The following is a 26,973-nucleotide window of genomic DNA, read 5'->3' as shown; positions in this document are numbered from 1 at the left end:
ATTTGAAGCCAAAGCCAGGACTGGATTTGAAAAAGAGGATAAATCTCAGGCTTTCCTGTATGACCTGATCTCTGTTTATAGTCTGTACCTGTTTTTGGCTTTAAATCTTTGGCAGATAATCTGTCAGATAATCTTTCTGTGTAAAAGGGACCTAAATGGTGGAATCTGATTGGTTGCTAGGGGCAACTGAGCCAGTTTCACGTTACACCATGTTTGATAAATCTCGTCCATAGAGCTTGGAAGCAATAAATACCTGCTATAACCTCAGGAGACTGAAAGAATTCATCAGGATGTAGGTAGCCCTTCTGCGGAGCTAGGCACCACATGACACGAAGAATGCTTAGCGCTCCCCACAGCAGCTTCTCCTTCATTGCTATAGCCAAATAAAAACAGAAGTAGTAGTCTTTTCCACAAAGACTTAATGACTGTCTGTGGTAAAAATACAATGTCTCAGACTAACTAAAGTAATACTGTCACCCCATTTCTATATGTGTGGTTCTCAGCACCATCAACAAGCCTAGATACTGCATATTTGAAGTATGCCTTTATAAAACAAAAAACTTTAGTTCTCTCCATGGGCTGCCAATGGACCACCCTTACAGACTAGTATCCAATCACATTTCATTAACTTTTTAACTTCTTTTAGGGAAAACATGAAATATTGCAAATTATTTCATATATCATATTGTGTGATGTCTAGACAGATGAAACAACTCAATAATCAGACACATGACAATTTATTTCACCAGGTTTCTAGAATATTTTTGCTTTGTGTACACTTTGTATTTTTGTCCTAAAACTGCATTAAACACTTTAATGTAAATCCACCATAGCTTAAGCAATCCTATGTGACTTATAATCTGTGCACCCCAAAGCACTTACAGAAATATACAATTCACCTTGGCATAGGAAACAGACTTACAGTGGACACCCCTACCGCTCCGTGGCTTTCACTTAAAAACCCATTGAACAAATGACGTTCTCATGGGATATCAATGCACAGACTTAACTCTGGGCTGGCATCTTCTTTTACAAGTGGAGTTCAAATTGCACTAATCTACCTAATGCAGACAAGGGTCCTCTACCCACTACAGCAGCTAGTAGACAGTTATCTCTATCCTGTACTTGTACACAATCAGTTCAAACGACCAGTTATAGCTATACCCATATATATACTTTTGTACCCTGAATACTTAGTTTCCCATCTTTATACCATAGTTCCTTATGCTATACTCTGGGCACTTCGGCATTGAGTTTACATACTCTGTATAACATACTCCCATCATTCAAGGAGTAAAAAGCGGCTCTGAAGCCACTATTTTAATCTGAATTCCTGATTTGCAGTAACACACTGTGTGTTTTTTTTAAATCTTTTCAGTTGTACAAAAAAGAAAATTAAACTCAACTGATGCCAGAAAGTGCCAGGGATTTGTAATTTACTTCTATTAAAAAAATATCAACTCTTCCTGTACGTATCAGTTGCTGTATGTGTAAAGTGTTTTTTAAGAAAAAAAAAAAGCCACAGACCAGTTTTATTTAAAAATGTATTTTAAATATGCAACATCTGAGCTTGTTGATGGTGTGGAGAACCGCACATGTAGAAGGGGGAGAGTGACAATATCACTTTACTTCTGGGTCTACTGAATTTAGTGTACCTGTAAAAATGAAAAAAAAAATAAATAAATAGTTCCAATCACATTGACTATGGTTATTCATGCAAGGCTGGCCCAGGAGAGGACAATGCAAAAGTCATAATTTTCTATCATCAAAATAATTCTTTTTTTCTCATTACATAAAAAAAATCTCTTTGCATGTATGGGTTGGTTGAAATAAGCCTGAATCAAATGCCTTCCTACGAAATGAAAATGTATGCGTAGAGCAGGACAGTTATCTGTAATCTGGTTATTACAGAAATATAGGGGCCTTCAGATTACAAGCAGGTACAGAGCAAGCCCCCACCAACATGGGTGCTGTGATGCAACATCATAGTACTACAGTACACCAGATTGTTGTAGGTGAGGTGAGTATGTATTGCTGCTTACTACATTCACAAGCAAATGTTAAAGGGATTCTATCACCAGGTTTAACTCTCATAAACCACTAGGATGGCTGAATAGGGCACTTCACTCTATAAAGAACAGTACCTTTATTAACTTGATCTGCTACTTTGTTGTCTGGTTTAACCCCTTTAACCTCATTCAGACAGTAGCATTCATGCTTAGTCCGTTCACACTTACTGGATCCGCAGCTCATTTTCTGCTTCGGATACGCAGCAGATTTCATTTAACCCCTTCAGGACCAGGCTAATTTTCGTTTTTGCGTTTTAATTTTTTCCTCCTTGTGCTTAAAAGGCCATGGCACTTGCATTTTTACACCTACAGACCCGCATGAGCCCTTATTTTTTGCGTCACTAATTGTACTTTGCAATGACATGCTGAATTTTTTGCAAAACCAGAAAAAAATTATATGCGCAGTGAAATTGAAAAAAAAACCACAATTCTTTTTCTTTAGGGGGGGGGGGGGGGGGGGTCGTTTTTTTATGCCGTGTATCCTATGGAAAAACTGACATGTTATATATGTTCCTCAAGTCGTTACGATTACAACAATATGTAACATGTATAACTTTTATATTATCTGATGGCCTGTAAAAAATTCAAACCATTGTTACCGAATATATGTTCCTTAAAATCGCTCCATTCCCAGGGTTATAGCGCTTTTATCCTTTGGTCTATGGGGCTGTGTCAGGTGTCATTTTTTCGCCATGATGTGTTCTTTCTATCAGTACCTTGATTGCGCATATACGACTTTTTGATCACTTTTTATTACAATTTTTCTGGATTTGATGCAACCAAAAATGCACAATTTTGCACTTTGGGATTTTTTTGCGCTTACGCCGTTTACCGTGCGAGATCAGGAATGTGATTAATTAATAATTTGGGTGATTACGTGCGCGGCGATAGCAAACATGTTTGTTTATTTATTTTTATTCATAACATGGGAAAAGGGGGGTGATTCAAACTTTTATTAGGGGAGGGGGCTTTTTATTAATAACATCACTTTTTTTAAAAACTTTTACACATATACTAGAAGCCCCCCTGGGGGACTTCTAGTATATGCACTCTGATCTCTCATTGATCCATGCTGTATATAGTTATACAGCATAGATCGATGAGATAGGCACTGGTTTGCTTTCGGCTGCTGCAGCAGAAAACAAAAGAGTGCCGAGCCAGGGACGGCGCCATATTGGAGTGGTCCCCGGCCGGCAGCAGTAACAGAGATCGCCACTAGACACAAGGGAAGTGCTGCATCCGGTAATCGGATGCAGCTGTCATCTTTGACAGCTGCATCTGATTACCTTATTAGCGGGCACGGCGATCGGACCGTGCCCGCTAATAGCCGCGGCCGCGGGCTACATGAGGCACCCGCTCTGAACGCCCGCACCCGCGCGAGGACGTACAGTTACGTCCTTGTGCGGGAAAGGGTTAAATAACTGAACACAGCATCAAATCTGCACCATCAAATCTGCTGCAGATCTGCTGCGGATCCTGTAGGTGTGAACGCACCCTTATATGTTCACACTACGTATATTTGAGGCTGTATATTTGAGGCTGTATAGCCACCAAAACAAGGAGTGGATTGAAAACACAGAAAGGCTCTGTCCACATAATGTTGTAATTGAGTGGATGGCCGCTATTTAATGGCAAATATGTGCTGTTATTTTAAAACAACAGCCATTGTATTGAAATAATGGAAGTTATTTACTGTTATATGGCGGCCATCCACTCAATTACAACATTATGTGAACAGATCCTTTCTGTGTTTTCAATCCACTCCTGGTTTTGGTTGCTATGAGGACCTGACATGAGGACCAAATACAGCCTCAAATATACATAGTGTGAACCCAGCCTAAGGTACAAACACACACACAGTATTCGCATCGTATTTACTGCTGCGATACGCAGCAGATACGCAGCAGATTAGATCTAAATAACTTAACACAGCATCAAATCTGCTGCAGATCTGCTGCGTATCTGCTGTGTATACGGTGTGTGTGTTTGTACCCTTAAGGAGAGTTTCAAACTGAATAGATAAAGTTTGTTATGATGCTTGTTTTGGTCTACTGTGGTCAAGGACCACACACACACAGTTTATAGTGATTTATTATGAGAGTCCCAAGGATGCTTCCACCATGCATTCCTAGCAGAATTATCACTACCCTAGGGGTCTGAGTATACTCAGTAGAAGACACATCCTGAATAATCCAGAATGTAGGATCCAACAGGCTGACTTAAAACATTTAGATAAATGCTGTCAAGCGCCATGCACAGCTAGCGTAACAATGCAGAATTCAAGATGGTTTGAGCTTTTGATTTTACTCTAAAATCATTCTTACCATAGTTCTTCTCATGGCCTCCTTGCTCAGAAACTCTTTTTGTGCATCTTTTAAACTCCTCCATTTTCTTCACTCTCCAAAACATTACATTATAGGACATATGCTGCTGAAACATTACCACACCCTCAGTATGCTCAGCCAATCACGGCTGAGCAGCTGATGATGCGGCAGAGGGCGGCCGGCACTAGGGACGGTCGGAGTGGTTCGGCCGGCCATCCGAAGATGACGTCATGGCACAAGATGGCGGAATGGGGTCGGCTAGAGGCAGGTTTGTATAGAACACTACAATTCCAGTTGTATAACTTTGTAATGTGTTTTATTTAGTGAATAATTGTTTAGCGCCGCACTACCCCTTTAGGCTGGGTTCACTCTACGTATATTTCAGTCAGTATTGTGGTCCTCATATTGCAACCAAAACCAGGAGTGGATTGAAAACACAGAAAGGCTATGTCCACACAATGTTGAAATTGAGTGGATGGTCGCCATATAATGGTAAATATTAACTGTTATCTTAAAACAACGGCTATTATATTGAAATAATGGCAGTTATTTACTTGGCAGTTAATGGCAGTTATATGGCGGCCATCCACTCAATTTCAACATTGTGTGAACAGATCCTTTCTGTGTTTTTAATCCACTCCTGGTTTTGGTTGCAATATGAGGACCACAATACTGACTGAAATATACGTAGTGTGAACTTAGCCTTAAGCAGTAAAAAAAACATGAAAAATTTGATTCAGATAATGATTCTACATGTACACGCTCCCTAAGATGAGGGCATCTTCAGGTTTAGTGCCTAGGGCAGCAGCAGCTTTTAATACAGCCCTGACTGGTAGATGAAGTCAAAGGAATATCTACCATAGAAGAAGGGTATGCAGCCTGTAAGTAAAGGGGACCCAGTACACAAAGTGACCACACATAACTCATACCCAGACCATTTTGTAAATGCATTGGCCATTAGGAACTATCCATTTTCATGATTTAGATCAATCAGCACAGTTAACACAGTCATTGCACTATTGTGTGAGGAGATAAATAATTGCAATAAAAGTAATGAATATTTACGTAATTTACTCAATGCAGCCATATTTTGTTTTTTTTTCTTAAAAGTGATACTTGAGTAATATTAATTTCTATTACAGAATTACATCTATGCAGAAAGTTCCCAATTGTGATCACCCTACAAATAATTTCAGAGACAATGATAGATTCAATTACTCTTCCTCCAGTCGTCATCAGCGTCATTAAAGGGGTAGTTCACAAAAAAAAAATCAGAAGAAGGTTCTGCAGGCTGGAGGTACAGCCGAGCAAAAGGTCCGGGACTTTGGTGGTGCTGACGGCATCAGATGGATTTTTACTACTTGAATGATGGGAGTAGTAGTGGTGAATGTAAAATCAAAACTTTATTGCAAGAATTATGCGTTTCAAGGCACAGCCTCTTCATTCAGATTTGTGTCTTATGAATCTGAATGAAGAGGCTGTGCCTTGAAACGCGTAATTCTTGCAATAAAGTTTTCATTTTACATCCACCACTACTGCTCCCATCATTCAAGGAGTAAAAATCCATCGGATGCCGTCGGCGCCACCAAAGTCCCGGACCTTTTGCTTGGCTGTACCTCCAGCCTGCAGAACCTTCTTCTGATTCTCCACTGGGATCCCCCAGCCCCGCGGACTGACTGCTAGAGGCAATATATTGATTATGCGATCGGCAGTGTGGGGCTCGTAGCACGACCACCCCAGGTGAGCGGCTCTGAAGCCACTATTTAAATCTGAATTCCTGATTTGCAGTAACACACTATGTGCGCTCCCGGTGTTTTTTGAATCTTTTCAGTTGTACAAGAAAGAATATTAAACTCAACTGGTACCAGAAAGTGCCAGGGATTTGTAATTTAGTATCCAGTACGTATCAGTTGCTGTATGTCCTGCAGGAAGCGTTGTATTCTTTCCAGGCTGAAGAGCAGGACAGGTTTTCTATGGGAATTTACTATTGCTCTGGACAGTTCCTGACATGGACAGAGGTGGCAGCAGAGAGGACTGTGTCAGTCTGAAGAAAATACACCACTTCCTGCAGGACATACAGCAGCTTATAATTACTGGAAGACTTGAGGTTTTGTAATGGAATTAAATCACAAATCTCTGGCATTTTCTGGCACTAGTTGATTTGAAAGAAAAGTTTTCTTGGTAAACTACTCCTTATCCGGAACGTTCACATGTACCGGATCCGCAGCGGATTTCTCGCTGCAAATTCGCAGCAAGACCCGCTGCGGATCCTGTACTGTGAAGGTGAATGGGTCCCATACATGCAGCGGATCCGCTGCGTGTATGGGACCTGGCTCCTTTTAACCCCCCCCCCCGCCGCCGGCAGCCTCAGCCCTGGCCGCCCGCAGCCCCTTTAACCCCCCAGCTGCCCACCCGCAGCCCTGGCCCCAAGGATACATTACCTTCTCGGCGCCGCGACTGTGCGCATCGCTCCCGGCTGGGAGCTGGGAGCATCACACACAGCCGCGGCGCCGAGCAGGTAATGTATGCTCGTGACCGGGGCTGCGGGTGGGCGGCCAGGGGGGTTAAAGGAGCCAAGGCGGCAGGGGTTAAAGGGGACGGGTCCCATACACGCAGCGGATCCGCTGCGTGTATGGGACCCATCCACATTCGCAGTACAGGATCCGCAGCGAGAAACCCGCTGCGGATCTGGTACGTGTGAACGTACCCTTAAAGTTGTGAGAATTCTCACATAATTTAATATTTTGATATGTATTTATACATATCGTACACTGATGAGGGAAAACACCCTGAAACAGCTGTATGTGGATAGATACTTGGCCTTGGCCTTGTCATTACATTGACTTATAGGGCCACTTAATATGGTGTTTTTGGTTGTTTCCTTACAAGAGCCACCCCCTGGCTGGCTCCTTCCCGGAGGGATATCTGGCTAGTCCTGTGTTTCGAGACTCTTAAATGAGGCTCCACAGGCTTTTTTTTGCACATTCATGTTTCCCAGGGGGCAATGCACCTAGGTCTTCACTGCATTGAGCGCTTTCACTAGCAACCGGCAGTGTTGTCGTTTGGCTGGTCTCCCTGGGATCAGCGATCTGTTTCTCTTATGACATGCACATATGTATCAGCTGCATTTATGCTTCACTGAATGAATAAATGAGCATCCACAAACGTTGGTGAGTGCCAAGTCTTTCTCTATACTACTATCATCGATCTGATGACACTATCAATGACATAATCAATGGCCTCACTGATGACATCATCAATGACATCATCGTTCTGATGGTATCATCGATGACATCACAGATGACATTACTGATGACATTGATCTTATGACATCATCAATGATATTGTTGACATCATCGATCTCATGACATCATTGACAATATCATCAATCTGATGACATCATCAATGCCATCATTGGTTTTTTGACATCACCAAAGACATCATTGATGACCATCAATCTGACGACATAAACAATGACATAATCAATCTGAAGACATAATTGATTTGTTGACAGCATCGATTAGATCGCTGATGACATCATTGATCTGATAACATAATCTACGGCATCACTGATAACATGATTGATTTTATAACATCTCTGATTACATCATTGATCTGATGACACCACTGACGATATCAGTGATCCAAGTGATCTGATGACACCAATTATAACATCATTGATCTGATCTATGTATAATGGTGCATTTACACAGACAGATTTATCTGACAGATCTTTGAAGCCAAAACCAGGAGCAGACTATAAACAGGGATCAGGTCATAAAGGAAAGACTGGGATCTATTCTCTTTTTAAATCCATTCCTGGCTTTGGCTTCCAAAATCTAAAAGTCAGATAAATCTTTCTGTGTAAACGCACCATAAGAGGGCTGGCACTCTGTGGAGGTGTGGTGCACAAGGTAGAGAAATCCAAATAGTAATATAGTGAGAGCCAGCACTTACCAATGTTCATAAATGCTTATTTATTCATTCAGTGGAGCATAAATGCAGTAAATACATGGAGTATGCGTTTGGCATAGTGAATGAGTTGATGAAGGCTTTTTAGCCGAAACACATACTCAGGGGCGTAACTAGGATTCATGGGGCCCCATAGCAAAAAACTGAATGGGGCCCCCCCTTGCCCAACATCCTCACCTGGCCCACCCAGCTGTAAGAACGAAGAAACGCTGCGTCGGGCAAGATAATTACTGTATGTGTGGAGGCTCTTATGGCTGGAGGTACACAGCTGCCTCCAGCAACGTGTTGTGAGCCCTACATGTACCCATATGGCCACTAGTGTACTGTGCAACCGCCTCCCCCTTGTGTACCCTGTCATCATCTGTTGCAGAACTACAACTCCTATTATGTGATGTAGTCATATTATCCCACAGACCATGCTGGGAGATGTAGTCCTGTATATTACCACACACCATGCTGGGAGATGTAGTCCTGTATATTACCACACACCATGCTGGGAGATGTAGTCCTGTATATTACCACAAACCATGCTGGGAGATGTAGTCCTGTATATTACCACACACCATGCTGGGAGATGTAGTCCTGTATATCACCACACACACCATGCTGGGAGATGTAGTCCCGTATATTACCACACACAGCATGCTGGGAGATGTAGTCCCACATATTACCACACACCATGCTGGGAGATGTAGTCCTGTATATTACCACACACCATGCTGGGAGATGTAGTCCTGTATATTACCCCACAAACCATGCTGGGAGATGTAGTCCAGTATATTACCCTACACACCATGCTGGGAGATGTAGTCCTGTATATTACGACACACCATGCTGGGAGATGTAGTCCTGTATATTACCACACACCATGCTGGGGGATGTAGTCCTGTATATTACCACACACCATGCTGGGAGATGTAGTCCTGTATATTACCCCACACACCATGCTGGGGGATGTAGTCCTGTATATTACCCCACACTATGCTGGGGGATGTAGTCCTATATATTACCACACACCATGCTGGGAGATGTAGTCCTGTATATTACCACACACCATGCTGGGGGATGTAGTCCTGTATATTACCACACACACCATGCTGGGAGATGTAGTCCTGTATATTACCACACACACCATGCTGGGAGATGTAGTCCTGTATATTACCCCACACTATGCTGGGGGATGTAGTCCTATATATTACCACACACCATGCTGGGAGATGTAGTCCTGTATATTACCACACACCATGCTGGGGGATGTAGTCCTGTATATTACCCCACACCATGCTGGGAGATGTAGTCCTGTATATTACCACACACCATGCTGGAAGATGTAGTCCTGTAAATCCCCTACTATGATACTATGAACTGCCAATAGGGCATGATGGGGGTTGTAGTTCTGCAACTTGAATGTCCACAGGCTGCAAAACTACAACTCCCACCATGCACTGTTAGCAGGACATAGTGGGAGTTGTAATTTTCTGGGGGTAATCTCACCTGTCCTGGTTCCTGCTCCGTCCTGTGTGTATGCTCTACCCGCCTTCCTCTTCTCTCTGGTCTGGGGGGGGGTGATGGTCTGAGTTTGGGGGGGGGGGGGGGGTGATACAGGCTGGGAGGATTGGCCCTGGGACACTATGGGGGTGTGGGTGGGGATTGGCTTCAGGACAATGCAGGGGTGGTGGGGAGTTGTCCCTGGGACACTGTGGGGAAGGGTGGGGGTGATGCTGGGACACTGGGGGGGGGGGGAGTTGTCCCTGGGACACTGCGGGGGAGGGGGACTTTGGGGACACTGTATGGAGGGTGGGTGCTCCTGGGGACATACTATGTGTGTGTGTGGGGGGGGGCGCTGGGGCTGCTGGGGACATACTATATGTGTGTGTGGGGGGGCTGGGGCCACACTGTGTAGGAGGGGGGTTGGGGCTGCTGGGGACACACTATGTGAGGGGGAGGGGGGCTGGGGCCGCTGGATGAGGGTGGGGTTGCAGGATGGGAGTCACAGAGGGCGCTGGACCGCTGGTCGGGGGACACAGGAGATACCGAACGGGGGCGGGGCCGCAAGGTATGCTGGATGGGGGCGGGGGCTGCATGTTATGCTGGACAGGGGGACGCAGGGGACGCCGGACGGACGCAGGGGACGCTGACAGGGAGGAGCCTCCGGACGGGAGACGCCGGGCACATTGCAGCTGGGCATTTGCAGCACCCGGGAGGCCCGCTCGGCGGCCGGGTGCTGCTAGTGTCAGGGGGCCCAATCCATTTCAGGATCGGGTAGCGGGCCCCCTGATGCGGCGGGCCCCATAGCAACCGCTACGGTTGCTATGGCGGTAGTTCCGCCACTGCACATACTCTATGGGGGAGATTTATCAAACTGGTTTAAAGTAGAATAGTCTTAGTTGCCCCTAGCAACCAGCTTCCACCTTTCATTTTTCCTGTGAAAATCACTGTGAGGAATGAAAGGTGGAATCTGATTGGTTGCTAGAGGCAACTAAGACAATTCTCCTTTACACCAGCTTGATAAATCTCCCCCTATGTATCTGTTGCGTGTATGCTCCACTGAATGAATAAATAAGCATCTACAAACATTGGTGAGTGCCGGGTCTTTCTCTATACTACTATCATAACCTGTGTCTGAGACTTAATATGAGCTTCAGATACCGTATTTGCAGAAAGGGTTTCTCTTTTTTTGCCAGGGTCGACTCGCCCAGCTCAGTACACATTTGATAGACTTCAAAGTGATTTGCTCAAGAGAAAGGTAAGGTGAAACTGGCTGAAGAAAAATACCCTGCATGTTGTTTTGGCCAATTAAAATAGTAAATAGCACAATACACTTTATTTTAAACAAGAAAAATGTTGCGATAAAAAGGTTAATTCCAATGAATATTTTATGACCCTTTTTGCCATTTTCAAGGATTTTAACTGTTATCTAACATGGATCTTGCTGCTTCTAACACAGGATGATCTACTCACTCTGGATACTCTTCTCACTGAAAACGACCTGAATGTTTAAAAGCTATGTTTTATTAAGAGAATCAATGAAAGGCAAAGTTTCTTAAGGGTATATTCACACGAACGGACTTGCAGCGAGATTCTCGCTGCAAGTCCGGCAGGTCCTGGCAGTTCCCACACACTACATACTCGCTGCGGTCTGAACGACCGCATCGAGTATGTAATTCTACCGCCCTTAACCCCGTCTGCTCCTGGCCGGCTCCCCCGCTGTAAGCATACATTACCTCTCCTCGCTGCACGGGTCTGGCGTCCTGCTCTCCCGCCCGGCCAATCAGTGTGTTGCCCTGCCGCAGCCAGTATGTAGTGTGTGGGGACTGCCAGGACCTGCCGGACTCGCAGCGAGAATCTCACTGCAAGTCCGTTCGTGTGAATATACCCTTAACCCCTTAAGGACAGAGCCAATTTCGATTTTTGCGTTTTCGGTTTTTCCTCCTTGTGCTTAAAAGGTCATAGCACTTGCATTTTTCCACCTAGAGACCCACATCAGCCCTTATTTTTTGCGTCACTAATTGTACTTTGCAATGACATGCTGAATTTTTGCATAAAGTACACTGCGAAACCAGAAAAAAATTCAAAGTGTGGTGAAATTGAAAAAAAAAAAAAAACGCATTTTGTTTATTTGGAGGAAATGTGTTTTTACGCCATTCACCCTGGGGTAAAACTGACTTGTTATATATGTTCCTCAAGTCGTTACGATTAAAACGATATGTAACATGTATAACTTATATTGTATCTGATGGCCTGTAAAAAATTTAAACCATTGTCAACAAATATACGACACTTAAAACCGCTCCATTTCCAGGCTTATAGCGCTTTTATCCTTTGTTGTATGGGGCTGTGTGAGGTGTCATTTTTTGGGCCATGATGTGATCTTCCTATCGGTACCTTGATTGCGCATATACGACTTTTTGATCGCTTTTTATTTCAATTTTTCTGGATTTGATGCGACCAAAAATGCGCAATTTTGCACTTTGGGATTTTTTTGCGCTGACGCCATTTACCGTGCGAGATCAGGAATGTGATTAATTAATAGTTCGGGCGATTACGCACGCGGCGATAGCAAACATGTTTATTTATTTATTTATTTATTTACTTTTATTTATAACCTGGGAAAAGGGGGGTGATTCAGACTTTTATTAGGGGAGCCGGCTTTTTACTAATAATGACATTTTTTTTTTCACTTTTACACTTATACTAGAAGCCCCCCTAGGGGACTTCTAGTATAAGTACACTGATCTCTCATTGAGATCTCTGCAGCATAGATATGCTGCAGAGATCCATGAGATAGGCACTCGTTTACTTCCGGCTGCTGCAGCCGGAAGTAAACGAGTGCTGAGCCGGGGACGGCGCCATCTTGGAGCGGTCCCCGGCCGGCTTCATTTACGGAGATCGCTCCTCCGGGAAAACATCCCGGAGGAGCGATCTCCCGACTAGACACCAGGGATGACGCTGCGTCCGGTAATCGGATGCAGCTGTCATGTTTGACAGCTGCATCTGATTACTGTATTAGCGGGCACGGCGATCGGACCGTGCCCGCTAATACCTACGGTCCCGGGCTACACGCGGCACCCGGGACCCTTTAAATTCCTTGCTGATTCCTCAGTGTGAACATACCCCTAAAGAGGAAGTCGCACGAACACTAAAATCAGCAGGAGGGGGGAGGGTGAGACAAAATACACAAGCTAACTCACCCGTCCCTATGCCTTCATTGTGTTGCTCCTGGGTTTGGTTCACAGCAGCCGGCTGTCATCTTCTGCTGGAAATTGGGTACTTCGAGCAGCAGTGTCACCGCCCGGCTGAGCGTTTGCCCGCTCAGCTAGTCAGTGACTGGGGAGGTGTGCCCCCCGACCTGCCTGGCAATTTTAGTGTTTGTAAGACTTCTCCTTTAAATCATCAAATCATCTCAAGTAGTTGTTCCAAAAGCTTTAATAAATGAGGTTGCAGACAGGGAGACAACAGTTTCTTCCCAATTGTACAGAAACCACCCTAAAGGGCCTTTTACATGGACTGATTATCAGCCAGAAGCGTCACTAAAAATGCTCCTGTGTAAAAGTGACAGACAATTATTAGCTGATCATCTGTTTGGAACCTGCTTTAGGCTATGTTCACACAATGTATGAGACCGGCAACGTATGAGACCGGCCAGATGATCTTTTCGGCCGCAGAGCTCTGATGCGGGCGCATCAGCACGTGCCCGCAACAGAGCTTCCCATAGCACACAGTGAAGCGAGCGGCCGGAGCCGCTCGCTTCACTGTGTGAACTGACAGGGTTTTCTACGGCTGCAATTCATTGAATTGCGGCCGCAGAAAACTGACATGGCAGTTATTTGCGGTGCCACACGGATCCCGGCCGGAGCATATACGATGTGTATACACTCCGCCCGGGATCCCATTGAAAATAAGGTATTGTTCCACCCCGCAAAAAGTACAGCCGTTGTTGCTGATGGCAACAATGGCTGTACTTTTACTTAGTGTGAACATAGCCTTTCAAATGTATTTTTATCGGCTTTACATCATGCTGTGTAAACAGGTTTGTGCAGCCGATGTACCCGTGCTGTCAGTTTCCAGATCACAAGCAGTCTATACTCACCAGCCACACTGCTTGTGATCCGGCATCTGGTTCTCCAATCTGCCGGCAGCTGCTTTAACAACAGGCTGCCACCTTCTCTGGAATAATTGGCAGCTGAAGGAGGCAGGGCCTGAAGATACAGCCAATGGGAGGACCGGAGAGTCATATACTGGATTACAAGCAGCGTTGATAGTATATAGCTGACTAAACCCTACCCCCCCCCCCCCCTTACCCCACTAAGCCCCTGGTTTAGGCAGCATTAAAATTAGACCAAGCTTAATATTTTTTTACTTGGTTGTTCATTTTGGATCTATCTACTTTTAAGACATGAAAATGTATTGATGTATTTTAGGTAAAGTTTATGCAGAAATATAGAAAGTTATGAAAGGTTCAGAAACATTCAAGCTCCACAGAACATAAGATAACCACAGACAGTGAGCAATACTTTTAGTGATTACCGTTACCAACAATTCATTCTACAATCATTCATAAGTATACAGTATTACCCACAGGTTCCAACTAGTGGGCTTCCTTCAACTTGATAATATGGTTGGATTCACACAGTGGGCTTTTTTTCAGTCTACACACTGACAAATTGCACAGATTTTTACAGCAAATTCACCTGGTTTTGCACCACAGTCATTGGTAGCCTGGTTTTAATCTGATTGCTGGGACCCCTATAGATAAGTGGAGGAAAGATCATTCTGTAAACCACTCTGCACATCCAGTCTGTGGCACATATAAACACTGTTTATTTCTCTTATTTCTTGTAGACTTGATATGAGATGTCAGAATTGCTGCTTGTTTACACAGGGAAGAGGAACATAAGACCCAGGGTCTAAATACCAACATGGCTATTTGAATCATTCTTTAAGCATTCTTCTTGTAAGGAGTAAATCATCAACAGCGGCAAATCATATTAGCAGCCATATGTCCTTCTATAAATCAGGTCACAAAGGTTGCAGCTTCTGATTTATAATAGGATTAAAGAATAATTGTTAATACACTAAAACCAATTATGTGTATCATATCACTCTATCCATCTATCTATCTATCTATCTATCTATCTATCTATCTATCTATCTATCTATCTATCTATCTGTTTTATCAAAGCTAATCTATTATAATCTAATCTCTACAATAGGCAAATAAGCATAAAATAATCAGTCTGAGTGGGGGTGTTACAGGATAACCAGATTATATGAGATTATTCCACACTTTAACCACTAGAGGTCATTGAAGATTTCACAGCAGGTGCAGATGGATGCTTTTAACCACATGCATGCTGAGCCTCTCAGCAATCGTGCCATGCATTTGATGCATGTGTAATGTACAGCAGATGCATTTATTATTTAGCTATCAATGAGATCCCATGCACATAGGTCTATTGCTATGGAAGCCAGTACAAATACTTACATCTCTATATTTTTGATGCACCCCCCCCCCCCCACACACACACACACCTCAAACAATCTATTAGCCTACCTCCTCCAGTATGTAAATGCTCTTGAGAACAGACCATTATCTTCGGTATTTCGGTTATACCGTCCGTGCTAAGCCCTCAGGCTTTGTCCTTGAAATGAATGCTTTCCATTGTTCTACATTGCCAATCATGAGTTCCATGCCATAGGGCTTCTAAAGCTAGGGCTGGGGCTACAGGGGTGACCCTATAAATGACAGCAAAAATAATGGGAAAGTACATATATAGTGTGTTATTGACCACCACTAAGATCCGTAGAGGATGACAATCCACTCACGTTTATCCCCATCCTTGTCTGCATCAGCAGCAAAGCCAATCCAATGAGCAGCTGAGCCACAGACTGTCCCTGTTCTGTGCTGAGACAATGGAGAATCCACCCCTGATGGAAGGGTTATACTTACATGGCCAGGATTTTATGATGGGAGTATGTAAAAAGCAGAACTGGAGCTGGCCTGTAGCCAGAGCGATGATGCTCCCTCTGCTGATTATTACACATGCTTCAGTGTGATGGCTGAGGAGGAGTATTAGCAGAAGAAGGATAAGTGGTAGAATATGATCCGCATAGTGGAAGGAAGAAACACCGGCACTACTCACATGGAATGTGTTCAAGAGTCTCTCATTAACCCTTGCTGATCCTCCTTTGATGGCCCTCAATGGGTAAATAACAACAGTAAATCCAGTATATTCACAAATAGAAAGGACTACAGCGCTTCATCTTCAATAAAACCATGCTCCTTTATTTCAAGTGCTGTAGTTGTCCTTTCTACCTGTGAATACAGGTAGGCATCAGCAATCAAATGCGGCAGGTTTGTGAATGTTTGAGTTCAATCGAACCTAGGATTTCCTGAGGTTCGATCAACCCTTTTTAAGATCTCTCTGTACTGGGTGGGAGGGCAAATGGGGGAGGGGCATGGTCTGCATAGTGTGGTCTACAGCCCTGTACTCTGACACAGAAAGTCTCCATAACCTTCCAAATGATAGCAGATCCACTTCAGGCTGGGGCTTACATCAAGGGACAGGACTGTGGAGGTAATCTCTTCATAGCTGTATTTATGTGCCCACATAAACCCTGCTCATTCCTTTATGCTCCCTAAAGTCTCTCTCAACCCTCATATTTCCTCCATTTCTGCTATAAAGTGTCTGCACTAACACTCAGCTGTACACACTGCTGCTATAATGTGCCTGAACTTACACTCAGCTATACACACTGCTGCTATCATGTGCCTGCACTCACATTCAGCCAATCACACTGCTGTATAGGAAAGTTTCTGTCACTGTCCTCCTGCACAGCTCTCATGCTTCTTACTTCCTGATTGGTCCAAGATGAACACACCCCTTCTGTATTGCTGTCATGTGACCACAGAGACCTCTGCCAATAGCCCTGTTTCTCTATTCTAGCTTGTTGTACTATGCTGATGCATTATGGGGATCTGCAGTCCCACCCTGTATCTACAAACTGCTGCTGTTTTTCAGGTTTATGCAGTTACTATACATTATACGCCACATGCTGATTGCTATACTGTACAGTAACTTATAATATGACATATTCAGCTATTTCTATGTTAGTTTCATTTGTTTTACGTGTTATTCAGAATAAAAAATCATTATTTTTGGGATGGGGACCCAATTGTCTGCATTTCAATTATTTCTCATTGGAAAGTTGCTTTGGTTTAAGAGTGATTTGGATTACAAGCATGGTTCCGAAACGAATTATGCTTGTAATCCAAGGCACCACTGTATACTGAATATGATCAATTGTGATCATTAAACTAAACATTCTAAAGATAAATGTATTGTTTTTTTGGATCAGATTCTTATTTTCCCCCCGCATAGAAGCATACATCAAAAAAGGACATCTTCAGCAATATGTATAAGAATAGGCATATAAAACATTTGAAATGTACAAAACAGTAAGCACACAAAAAAGAAAGCACATCTATCCCGTCTTTTGGACCTCTCTGGATATAATAACATAAGGAAAGCTGGGCTTTGTGGTGCCTTGATTGTAACAAACTATGATAAAATAAACACTATGTGCGACATGCATCATCCGGTGTACGGATGATTTTCGGCGGAAAGTGCCGATTTGCGTATTTTTTTATGCGCAAATGGCCGATTTGCGAATAAAATATTCGCATATCGGCACTTTCTGCCGAGTACGCCGGGGGGGGGGGGGGGGCGGGGAGGGGGTGTGGAGGGGGCATTACGGGGGGCGCGGACTTATTATTTTTTCGGCGCAATGATACGCCGAAAACCTACTCCACCTTTGAGGTGGCGTAGGTTTTCGGCTGTGCGCACCGACGGGCACTGGATTTATGTAGAGGCGGTCCGCCTCTACATAAATCTCCGTAGCGCCGGAGATGCGGGGACATTTATAAGTCTTGTTGTGAATATTTTTTTTTTTTTTTTGCAGAAATCAATAGTCCAGGCGATTTTAAGAAACTTTGTAATTGGATTTATTAGCTGAAAAATGCATTTTTATCATAAAAAAGCAGCTTGAAGCTCTCCCCCCTGTCTTTATTGTTCTCCTATGGAGGGCGCTAAATAAAACACCAAAACAGGACAACAAAGAGTTAATCTACAAATACCTCACCCTTTATCTCCTCTGACAATCAGCACTGGCCTCTCTGAGCTCTGATTACAGCTGTCACCCAGCTCAGTGCCTGTAATCCTCTGTTATCTGCTTTCTGCTGTCAGCTAACTCCCTCCTTCCTCCTCCCCCTCCCCTCTCCCTAGAACAGACAGGGTACGTCTGATGCAACAAGTCACAATTTCCAGATTTTTTGCAGTGGATGGAAAGGAGAAGCGAGGGGGGGACCTGGGAAAAGGCTTTTTAAATGCAGATAATGGCATATTTGGCTAATAACCCCAATTACAAAGTTTCTTAAAATCGGCTGGACTATTGATTTCTGCAAAAAAATAAATAAATACGACAGTGACTCTTTAATTATTTTTCTTACTTGAAGAGTGTATTTCTCAACAGTCCACGGTCATTTATAACCATCACATGCAACATGACAGGCTTTTTCCGGAACTCAAAACAGGGAAAACTCCTGGAAATGCTCATTTCTCAGCTCAGAACATGAGATCCGAGATTTATTTTACAAGTACTGAAACTTGTAGTGATGAGTGAACATCTCGATGTTCAGTGCGGATCCCAAACATGAACATTTAGGCTATGTTCACACAACGTAAGTTCCGTACTAATCACAGCCATTGCAACAACAGCCATGATTCCTACGGAACTTACGTTGTGCTAAAGGCTGAGGGAATCCCTGACGGAATGTATACACATAGTATACACTCCGGCCGGGATCCCTAGCCGCACTGCAAGAAACTGACATGTCAGTTTTCTGCGGCCGCTATCCAATGAATAGCGCCTGCAGAAAACCCTGTCAGTTCACACAATGGAGCGTGCGGCTCTGGTCATATGCTCCATTGTGAGCAGTGGGGAAGATCATCTGCAGTACCGGCTGGGATGATCTTGTCTTGATCACGGAACAGCCGGTGTCTCACACCATGTTTACATGACCTAAATGCGTAAATTACACAGTGGCGTACGTTCGAAGTTCGAATATGATTGTTATAACCATTCTGATCATTAAACAAATTGTTCATGATCGGCAAACATAAGACAATTAGCCTTATGTTCGTACGAACATACAAACATTTACGGACAAGTTCGCTTATCACTAATTATTAGAGGAGCAAGGTGCATACTGCGTAGCACTATATCATACACTTTCCAAGCACTGTTTATAATGTTTTGACATATTTTCGCTGATCCTGTAGCCTGTTGTCATCGGAGCTTACATATACTGTACTATAGAAGAAGGGCCTCAAAAGAGCTTGATCTGGTCCCAATAAAAATATGTACTTGATGGCACTGCTGTCAGGACTGTGTTTCATGGTGTTGACAAACTTCTTGGCATCCAATAAACTTTATTGCTTGTCTTCCAGGGCAAAGGTCATTAGTCACTAATGACACATTATTTCCATGTGTAGGAGTACTGCGCTCATCCCCCCCCCCCACCCAATATATGTAAAGTGCCTGAGCATTCATATTTAGTGTACAGTAATATTGGTATGTAGCATGGTTTTACATGTTTTTAATATAATACAATTTTCTGAATAACTCTGGCTAGAAGGCTTTAATTATTTTTGCGTAATAAGTAACAATAACTAATGGTGATATGTAGCTACATGTACTAACATTAGCTGACGGACAGAAGTTTGCGCTGATTACCCAAGTAGACTGATGACTATATATGACTATATAACTCACCTGACATTAAAATCATCAGAAAACTCATGTGCTGTCACCAACCACAAGATTGTTCAGACCCTGACCAATCATGAGAATGAGGGTATGTGCATACTTAGGAAAACACACAGAGGACCAGATCCGCCGCTCGTCCCCGCGCGCTCCCGCTTTACTCTCTGCCTGTGCCATAGACTCCATTCTAGGATCAGGCAGATTCCGCCGCCTGCCTGAAGAATGTACCCTTTCCGCGTGTTTTCTTCAGTGTGCACATACCCTGGCCAGGAGAAGCTGCACTCGGGGCATTCCTCTCCAAGACGGCCTCATAATAACAATAATAATAATTTTTCACAAAGAGGGATGCAGTCTGCATGACAGCGCTGTCTTCTCATTCTACTGAAGGGTTAGCGTCTGTGAACATTAGGTCTCTGACTGATAAAAATGTCTCTCTGACATGTCAATGTTTTTTGGTGACAGGAAAATGATCTGTACAGCTATTTGATTGATGGGTAAAAAAAAATCCCAGTGTTCTTTAAGAACAATGCATTTTGAGGCCATATGTGATGTTATAAAATCTTCCCTTTCATCATGCCTTAAAACACCCTTATGGAAAACCCATGTCATTATATTGTACGTTTACACATAAACCTGCTCATCTGCATAAAACCAGCCTACACGTGCTTCTATTTCAATGTTTCCTCTTTTTGGTCGCCTGATCGCTTTTCTGCACTTGGCAGAATACACAGTGGTAAAGCACACCTAGTTTTATTGTAGAAATATCCAAACAATGTACAGTACGCAATGTAGGAACTTCAGTAGCAGCAAAACACTCAACAAAGTTTCAACTCATTTCACTGGGAAGGTTATCAAATAGCTATGATAACATAGTAAGACATAACATTTTAAACAAAAATATAGCATTTTAATAGTATACCCTGAGGAACAAGATATTTTGAAGAAATAATTGGAAATTTAGCTCAAGACTTTGTTCCCACTTTGGGAATATAGCAGGGAAAGGGAGCCATCTTGTTATAATCACGGCCATGAATAATTATCAATGCCTAGAAAAGCCCTTGCGGGAACATAGCCTTAGAGTGATTTATGCAGTACTGCCAGTGGTCACCAAACACACAACAAAATAGAAACTGTGATCATCTGTGATATTATGAATATATTCAGGATTTGGTATCTTCTTTAAAATGACATTAAACACAACTTGTGCCATGTTATGCAGATGCAATATTTAATTCATTTTGTTCAAGCTTTATTACATTTCCGAGAACATAACTGCAACATTTGACTCCATGCATGCATGTCCATGCAAGCATGCGGTTATGCTTTCAGATATGCAATAAAGCTTGAAGAAAACTGATTGTGCATTGGATGCTGTTGTACTCATTGGTACCATTGTTCAGTATTGGGATAACTGACAATCTAGCTGACCTGGTTATTTGCTGCATTGTTTATGAAATGGGAGCAAAATGCTTTACTTTTGCTAATCATCATCATAAGAAAATCAACACATTGGCAACATTTTACCTACAATAATGGAACATGGGAAGTAAAATTCCTAAACAAACTGGAGTACAAGATATTGCAAATTGCATGTAGTCTAAAGGGGTTCCTGAAAATTGAAAAGGGTATTACCTTTCTTTGGACCCTGGCCCTTCACTTTGTACGCTGTGCTGAGGTAGGCAGGTACTAAATTGTCACAGTCGCATGGGGGTGAAACCACACTTGCATGCAGTGGCCAATCACAGGCAATGTTGTGGCAACATCAGCAACACTGTGAAGCGATACTGTACAAGAGTGGTTTTGCCCTCATTCAGAATAATTTAGTCATAATTTAGCACCTGTTCCTGGGATGTGACCCACCTCCTTCAGGCCAGGGGAAACTATGAGCCATGTCATCATGGAGCACTGGGGGGACAGGAAATATAATACCTTTCACTGTGCACTTTACTGTCCAACTTTAGGCTGCACATTGCATTAAAAAGTTGTACTGGTATACTCTCCTGCCTGATCTGACATCACACCTGGATAGAGGCAGCTGCACGCTGGGCAGGTGTATTGCTGAGGCAGCCATATGATAGCCAGTGACTGTGATCTTACACAAGTCCTATTAGAATAGGACCAGTGCATAATATTCTCTAGTAGGGATGGTCCGAACTGAGTTCGGTTCAGGGTCGTACGAACCTGAACTCTCGGTAATGATTCCTGCTGTCTGCCTGCTCCGCGCAGCGGGCGGATCCAGCGGGAGGACCGCCTTGAAAACTGGGATACAGCCATAGCCATAGGCTGTATCCCAGTTTTCCAGGCGGTCCTCCCGCTGTAACCACCTGCTCCACGGAGCGGGCAGACAGCGGGAATCAGATGCCGAGCGTTCGGGTTCATACAAACCCGAACCTCGGAGGGTTCGGACCATCCCTATTCTCTAGCCATCAGCTATCAGATGAGGCTGGAGAGTATATGTCTCCACAACATCTTGAAGCAGGCAGCTGCCAGAATAAGAGGAAAAATGGAGGTATTATTTTTAGTGAAGTAAAGTAAAGATCTTAAAGTAGCTTTATGTCATTATTATGTGCGACTAAATTATATTCTTCTAGTCCAGCTGCTAAAGAGATTTTCCTATAAAAGACTTAAATGCCAGTCGACAAGGATCCCACCTGTTTTCAGAAGAAATGTGTTCAAATGTGACATTAAAACTGAGAAAACCAAAAGCATGACAAGCATCCAATTTAACTCAGTGATGTCCTATTTCGGTAATTCCCGTTGACGTGAATTTCTGTTCTTGTATTGGTGGGATTCACAGCTTCCAGACCCCCAATGATGTAACCCAATAATTTTATACTTCAATAGTCGCTTAAAGAACATCTACAAACAACAATAAAGTTATTTCTATGGTCTTCTGAAGGCAATGAAGATATACAGTACATATCATATCACGCATTCATATATGTAAACATAGCTGTCAAATTGTAATGCTAGTGAAATAAATAGTGAATTTCCAGTTTTTAATTTAGAAACAAGTTGACAGACATCATGTGTGATGACTGAGGGGTAGGGTTGTTCTAAGACAGGTACACATGGAACAGAAGTCCATTCATCATTTCTAGACTTTTGTGTCTTCAGCAGAAAAAAGAATCACCGTGTTTACAGCACTGCAATTTCCAAAGGCATCTTGAAGACTCAGTAGTTGGTAATTATGCACAAAACTTAATTAGTAGGATGTTGCTAATTAGCAATAAGACGGCGTTCACTGGAGTTATAGCTGTAGGAGAGAGAAAGAACATAATGAAATGATGCCATTTTTATCATGAAGCCAATTAATTTTGATGAGGTTTAGAAATAGCTTTATTATTAACTTGTTAATGTAGGATATAAATGTGAGCTCCATAGAAGATGTATAGGTAGGCAGACTGGTTTAAAATGGTTATTAGATAAACAGTAAAAACTTCTCCATGAAGAAAGACCCCTTTAAAAATATGTTGGCATTCCTGCACCCACCAGTACCCAGAAGCCCTATATAGAGCTTCTAATGCCTATGTGCACTGTATGCTATTTCCTGTGTATTTTGACTACTAAATTACCAAAGTATTTCCTCCTCAACTAATATAGGTAAACTTGTACAAGGGGTATAACTGCCTGCAGGGGGCATACCTAATACCAAAGGGGAAATCTGGATGCAGAGGGACATACCCGACTATAAAGGTCTACAGACATTATATTTGACTACAAGTGGCATATCTTGCTGCAGGGGGCATCGTTTTTCTGCAGGGGGCATATCTACATGGGGCAAACCTGGCTGCAGGGGCATATCTAGCTACAGGGGGGAAGTCTGCATGCATTGGGCATATCTGACTGCAGTGGACATGCCTGCCTACAAGGGGTATATCTAGCTGTATGGGGTATAACTGACTATAAGGGGAATATCCAGCTGCAGGTGACATACCTGGCTACAAGGGGCATTGTATCTGACTACAGGGGACATTGTATCTTACTACAGGTGCATGCTTGGCTGCATGAAGCATTTCTGTGTAAAGGGGGCATATCTTGCTACAAGAAGCATTGCCTCTAGCTACAGGGGGCATATTTGGCTACAGGGGGCATTATTATTATTATGGAAGGGGCATTTTTAATGGCTAGAGGGGGTTCTGTATTAGGCTACAAAGGGCACTATATCTGGCTACAGGGGGCATTATTATTTGCCATTACTTGAGCATTATTACTAGGATGTACAGGTCAGTCACATTGTTATACTGTAGATCTGATCTGGGAATCAATAGCTGAAATAGGCTTTATACAGAGCCTATGGTGGCATTGTGATCTCGGCCCTATTTAGTCAAAGTTTATAACCCTTCACATCCTTACTCAACTGGCTTTAAATGTTGAGAAAAACTGGTTTAGATTACCAAAAACCACTCTAAATGCAGTGGTCTGGCTGGTATATAAATAGCTATAGTATATATATATATATATATATATATATATATATATATATATATACCTACAATGAGGCAGAAGAGACATAATCAGCAGTAATGAATCAATTAAGTGTAGAACCTCCTCTATAAAACCCCCATAGAGACAGATAGGCACTGAGTTTTTTTCTTCTGCATTTGGATGAAGAGACAATTACTTTGTTATCTCCTCTTTGCTTTTTCTTTCTTTCTTTTTTTTTTTTTTTTGAACTGTAAATTTATTACAAGATGCCTCTAGCAATATCTAGTAGCCATCTGTACAGCATCGGTTCTATACTAAGCAGTGTTGCTAGTACGGAACCTGGTGGGTATGAGTATTCCCCAGTAGCCTAACAGTGTGGTAGTCAAGGGATTTTTACAGTGAGGCTTGATCTTGTATCAGATTACCTTCCCGCTGTGTGTGCTGCCTCATACACGCCGCGCGTGCCAGACCGGAAGTGACCCAGACGGTCCGTACCACCTGACCAGATGTGACGTTGCGCAAGCCTCGGACAACCGGTTGTGACGTTGGCTTGAGGAACGGATGTCGGGGCGTGCAAGGAGTTGCTTCTCTGCCATGGTGCTGCGCTGGTAAGTCCAAAAGGGTTGCGGGGGTGTAGCAAGATGGCGCCAATCCCGGAAGGGATCCCGGATGCAGCGTCAGACGTCAATCAACACGCGGAAATTTAAACCGGGTTTCTGTTGATCACAGTGAGTATCACTTAAGCAAAGAGTCTTCAGCATCAGTAGGAAAGAGGAGACACAAGTCCAAACATAGACTGTGTAATTCTTGCTCTCAGCCATTGCCAGATGACCTGGAAGGAGAACTATGCGCTGGAAGAGTCAGCTGATCCATTCAAAGCACAAGCACAGTCTTTCTTCTCTTGGTTTAAGGGGCAGCTGTCTGCAATGATGTCTAATGCTCAGCCTCCTAAGAAAAAGAGAAAAAAGAATGCCAGAGAGAACTCTACTGCTAGATCCTCTACCTCTGGTGGCCAAGCCTCCTCAAGTTCTTCTGATTCAGATTTGGACACTCCAGAAGATATATTCTTATTTCATAAAGAGGACTTGTCAAGCCTGCTTAAAGCAGTTAAACGCACTATGGAGTCAGATAAGAGTATTAAAGGTAGAATGCCTAAAGATGAATTATATTACTTCCCAGCGTCGGAGAAAAAAAGTCTTCCCAGATCATCCACTGCTGAAATAATGGCTCCAAAAGGACTGGGAAAAACCCGATAAACGGTTTGATACAGGGGCTCGCTTCAAATCCATATACAAATTGGCCGATAAGATGACTAGCCAGTGGGAATTTCCTCCAAAAGTAGATCTGGCTCTGGCCAAACTGGCCAAAAAGTCATTATTCCTATCCCGTGCTTCTACACTTTTAGTTGATCCATTAGACAAAAAAGCGGATGCTCTGGCTAAAAAGTCTTATACAGCCTCAGCTGCCATTTTCAAGGTTGCTCTATCATCGGTTCCAGTAGCCAGATCTCTGAGAAGTCTATTAGAAGTCGTTATGAATCAAACAGTGGTCCGCTGGGGACTTAGCCTCTAAACAGAACTTTTGCAGTCTTCCCTTTCAACCTGATAGTTTGTTTGGGTCTCAGCTCAAAGAGATTTGGAAAGATCTCAATGAAAATAAAGGCTCTGTCTTTCTGGGCAAGAAAGAACCAGCAAAGTCCTTTCAGCAGAAACGTCGTTCGTCACCAATCAGTAGTAAATTTCGTAGTTACAAGCCAAACCAAAAGCAAAATTTCAGCTCCTCCAAAAGCAAGTCCAACACCAAAAAATCAGAGGCTTGACGCCAGGTCAGTCCCAGGTGTTGGGGAAAAATTACAGATATTTTTTCCAGCATGGGCAAGCTCAGTGAACGGGTTCTTTTTACAATTCAACACGGTTACGCCATAGAACTAGACACCATTCCGGAAGACAAGTTTTTCCTCAATACCATTAGAAGATGCTCACCTTCTTTCGCTGGTAAACGACTTCATTCAGAAAGGGGCATTGGAGTGGGTCACTCACCTTCACCCCTCCGGCGCAGTGTACTCAAGAATATTTTCAGTACCAAAACCAAACAACAAAAGGAGATTGGTGATCGATCTGACGTATCTGAACAGACATCTAGTAAACAAGAAATTCAAGATCTAAAACATCAAGTCTGTAATACCCATCTTGTCCTACTTTGATTATATGGTGACTCTAGACTTAACAGATGCCTATCTCCATGTCCCCATACTCCCTGCCCACAGGAAGTACCTCAGATTGGCTTTACAAGTTGGATGTGAGACCTGGAGACTTCAGTTCACTTGTCTTCCTTTCGGCCTCAGTTCTGCTCCGAGAGTTTTTACAAAGATTGCCATCGTACTCATGCAGGGCATTTATATAATACCGTACCTCGACGATTGGCTCTTGAAAGCTTCCTCCAGGGAAGAGCTGTTGCGGCACCTCCAGATCACAACCAATCTCCTACAATCACACGGGTTCCTAATAAATTTTCAGAAGTCGCATTTGCTCCCATCTCAGACTATTCAGTTCTTGGGATTTGTGGTCAATTCCTCAACAATGACCACTACTTTGTCTCGAGAGAGAATAAGGAAGATCAAGAAAGAGGTATCCCATCTAATTGCCAATCCTCAACTCACTATCCGCTCTGCCATGAAAATATTGGGTTCTCTAACATCAACGATAGATGCAGTTCTGTGGGCAAGATCACACTTCAGGGCACTCCAGCACGAAATTCTGCAGGTGTGGAACAGAAATCCATCCTCGCTGGACAAACCTCTTACAATTTCTCCCCAGACCTGTCTGGGTCTCCATTGGTGGCTGAAACCTTTCTAT

General features: G+C 43.2%; 1 protein-coding gene across 3 annotated transcripts in view; it reads right to left on the bottom strand.

Moving 5' to 3' along the window:
* Positions 1-22,562: 22,562 nt before the first annotated feature.
* MELTF (melanotransferrin) overlaps positions 22,563-26,973 on the bottom strand; it is a 92,768-nt gene continuing 88,357 nt past the window's right edge. For all 3 annotated transcript variants that reach the window (XM_069975093.1, XM_069975095.1, XM_069975094.1), the window contains one exon: positions 22,563-22,946. In XM_069975093.1, the coding sequence (XP_069831194.1) occupies positions 22,879-22,946 (68 nt within the window). In that variant the 3' untranslated portion in view covers positions 22,563-22,878. The remainder of the gene's footprint in view (positions 22,947-26,973) is intronic.

This window comes from Dendropsophus ebraccatus, chromosome 6 (genome assembly GCF_027789765.1).
Source record: "Dendropsophus ebraccatus isolate aDenEbr1 chromosome 6, aDenEbr1.pat, whole genome shotgun sequence".
NCBI classification, from domain to species: Eukaryota; Metazoa; Chordata; class Amphibia; order Anura; family Hylidae; genus Dendropsophus; species Dendropsophus ebraccatus.
The sequence above is the reverse complement of the archived record's forward strand: the minus strand, read 5'-3'. Positions and strand labels throughout refer to the sequence as shown.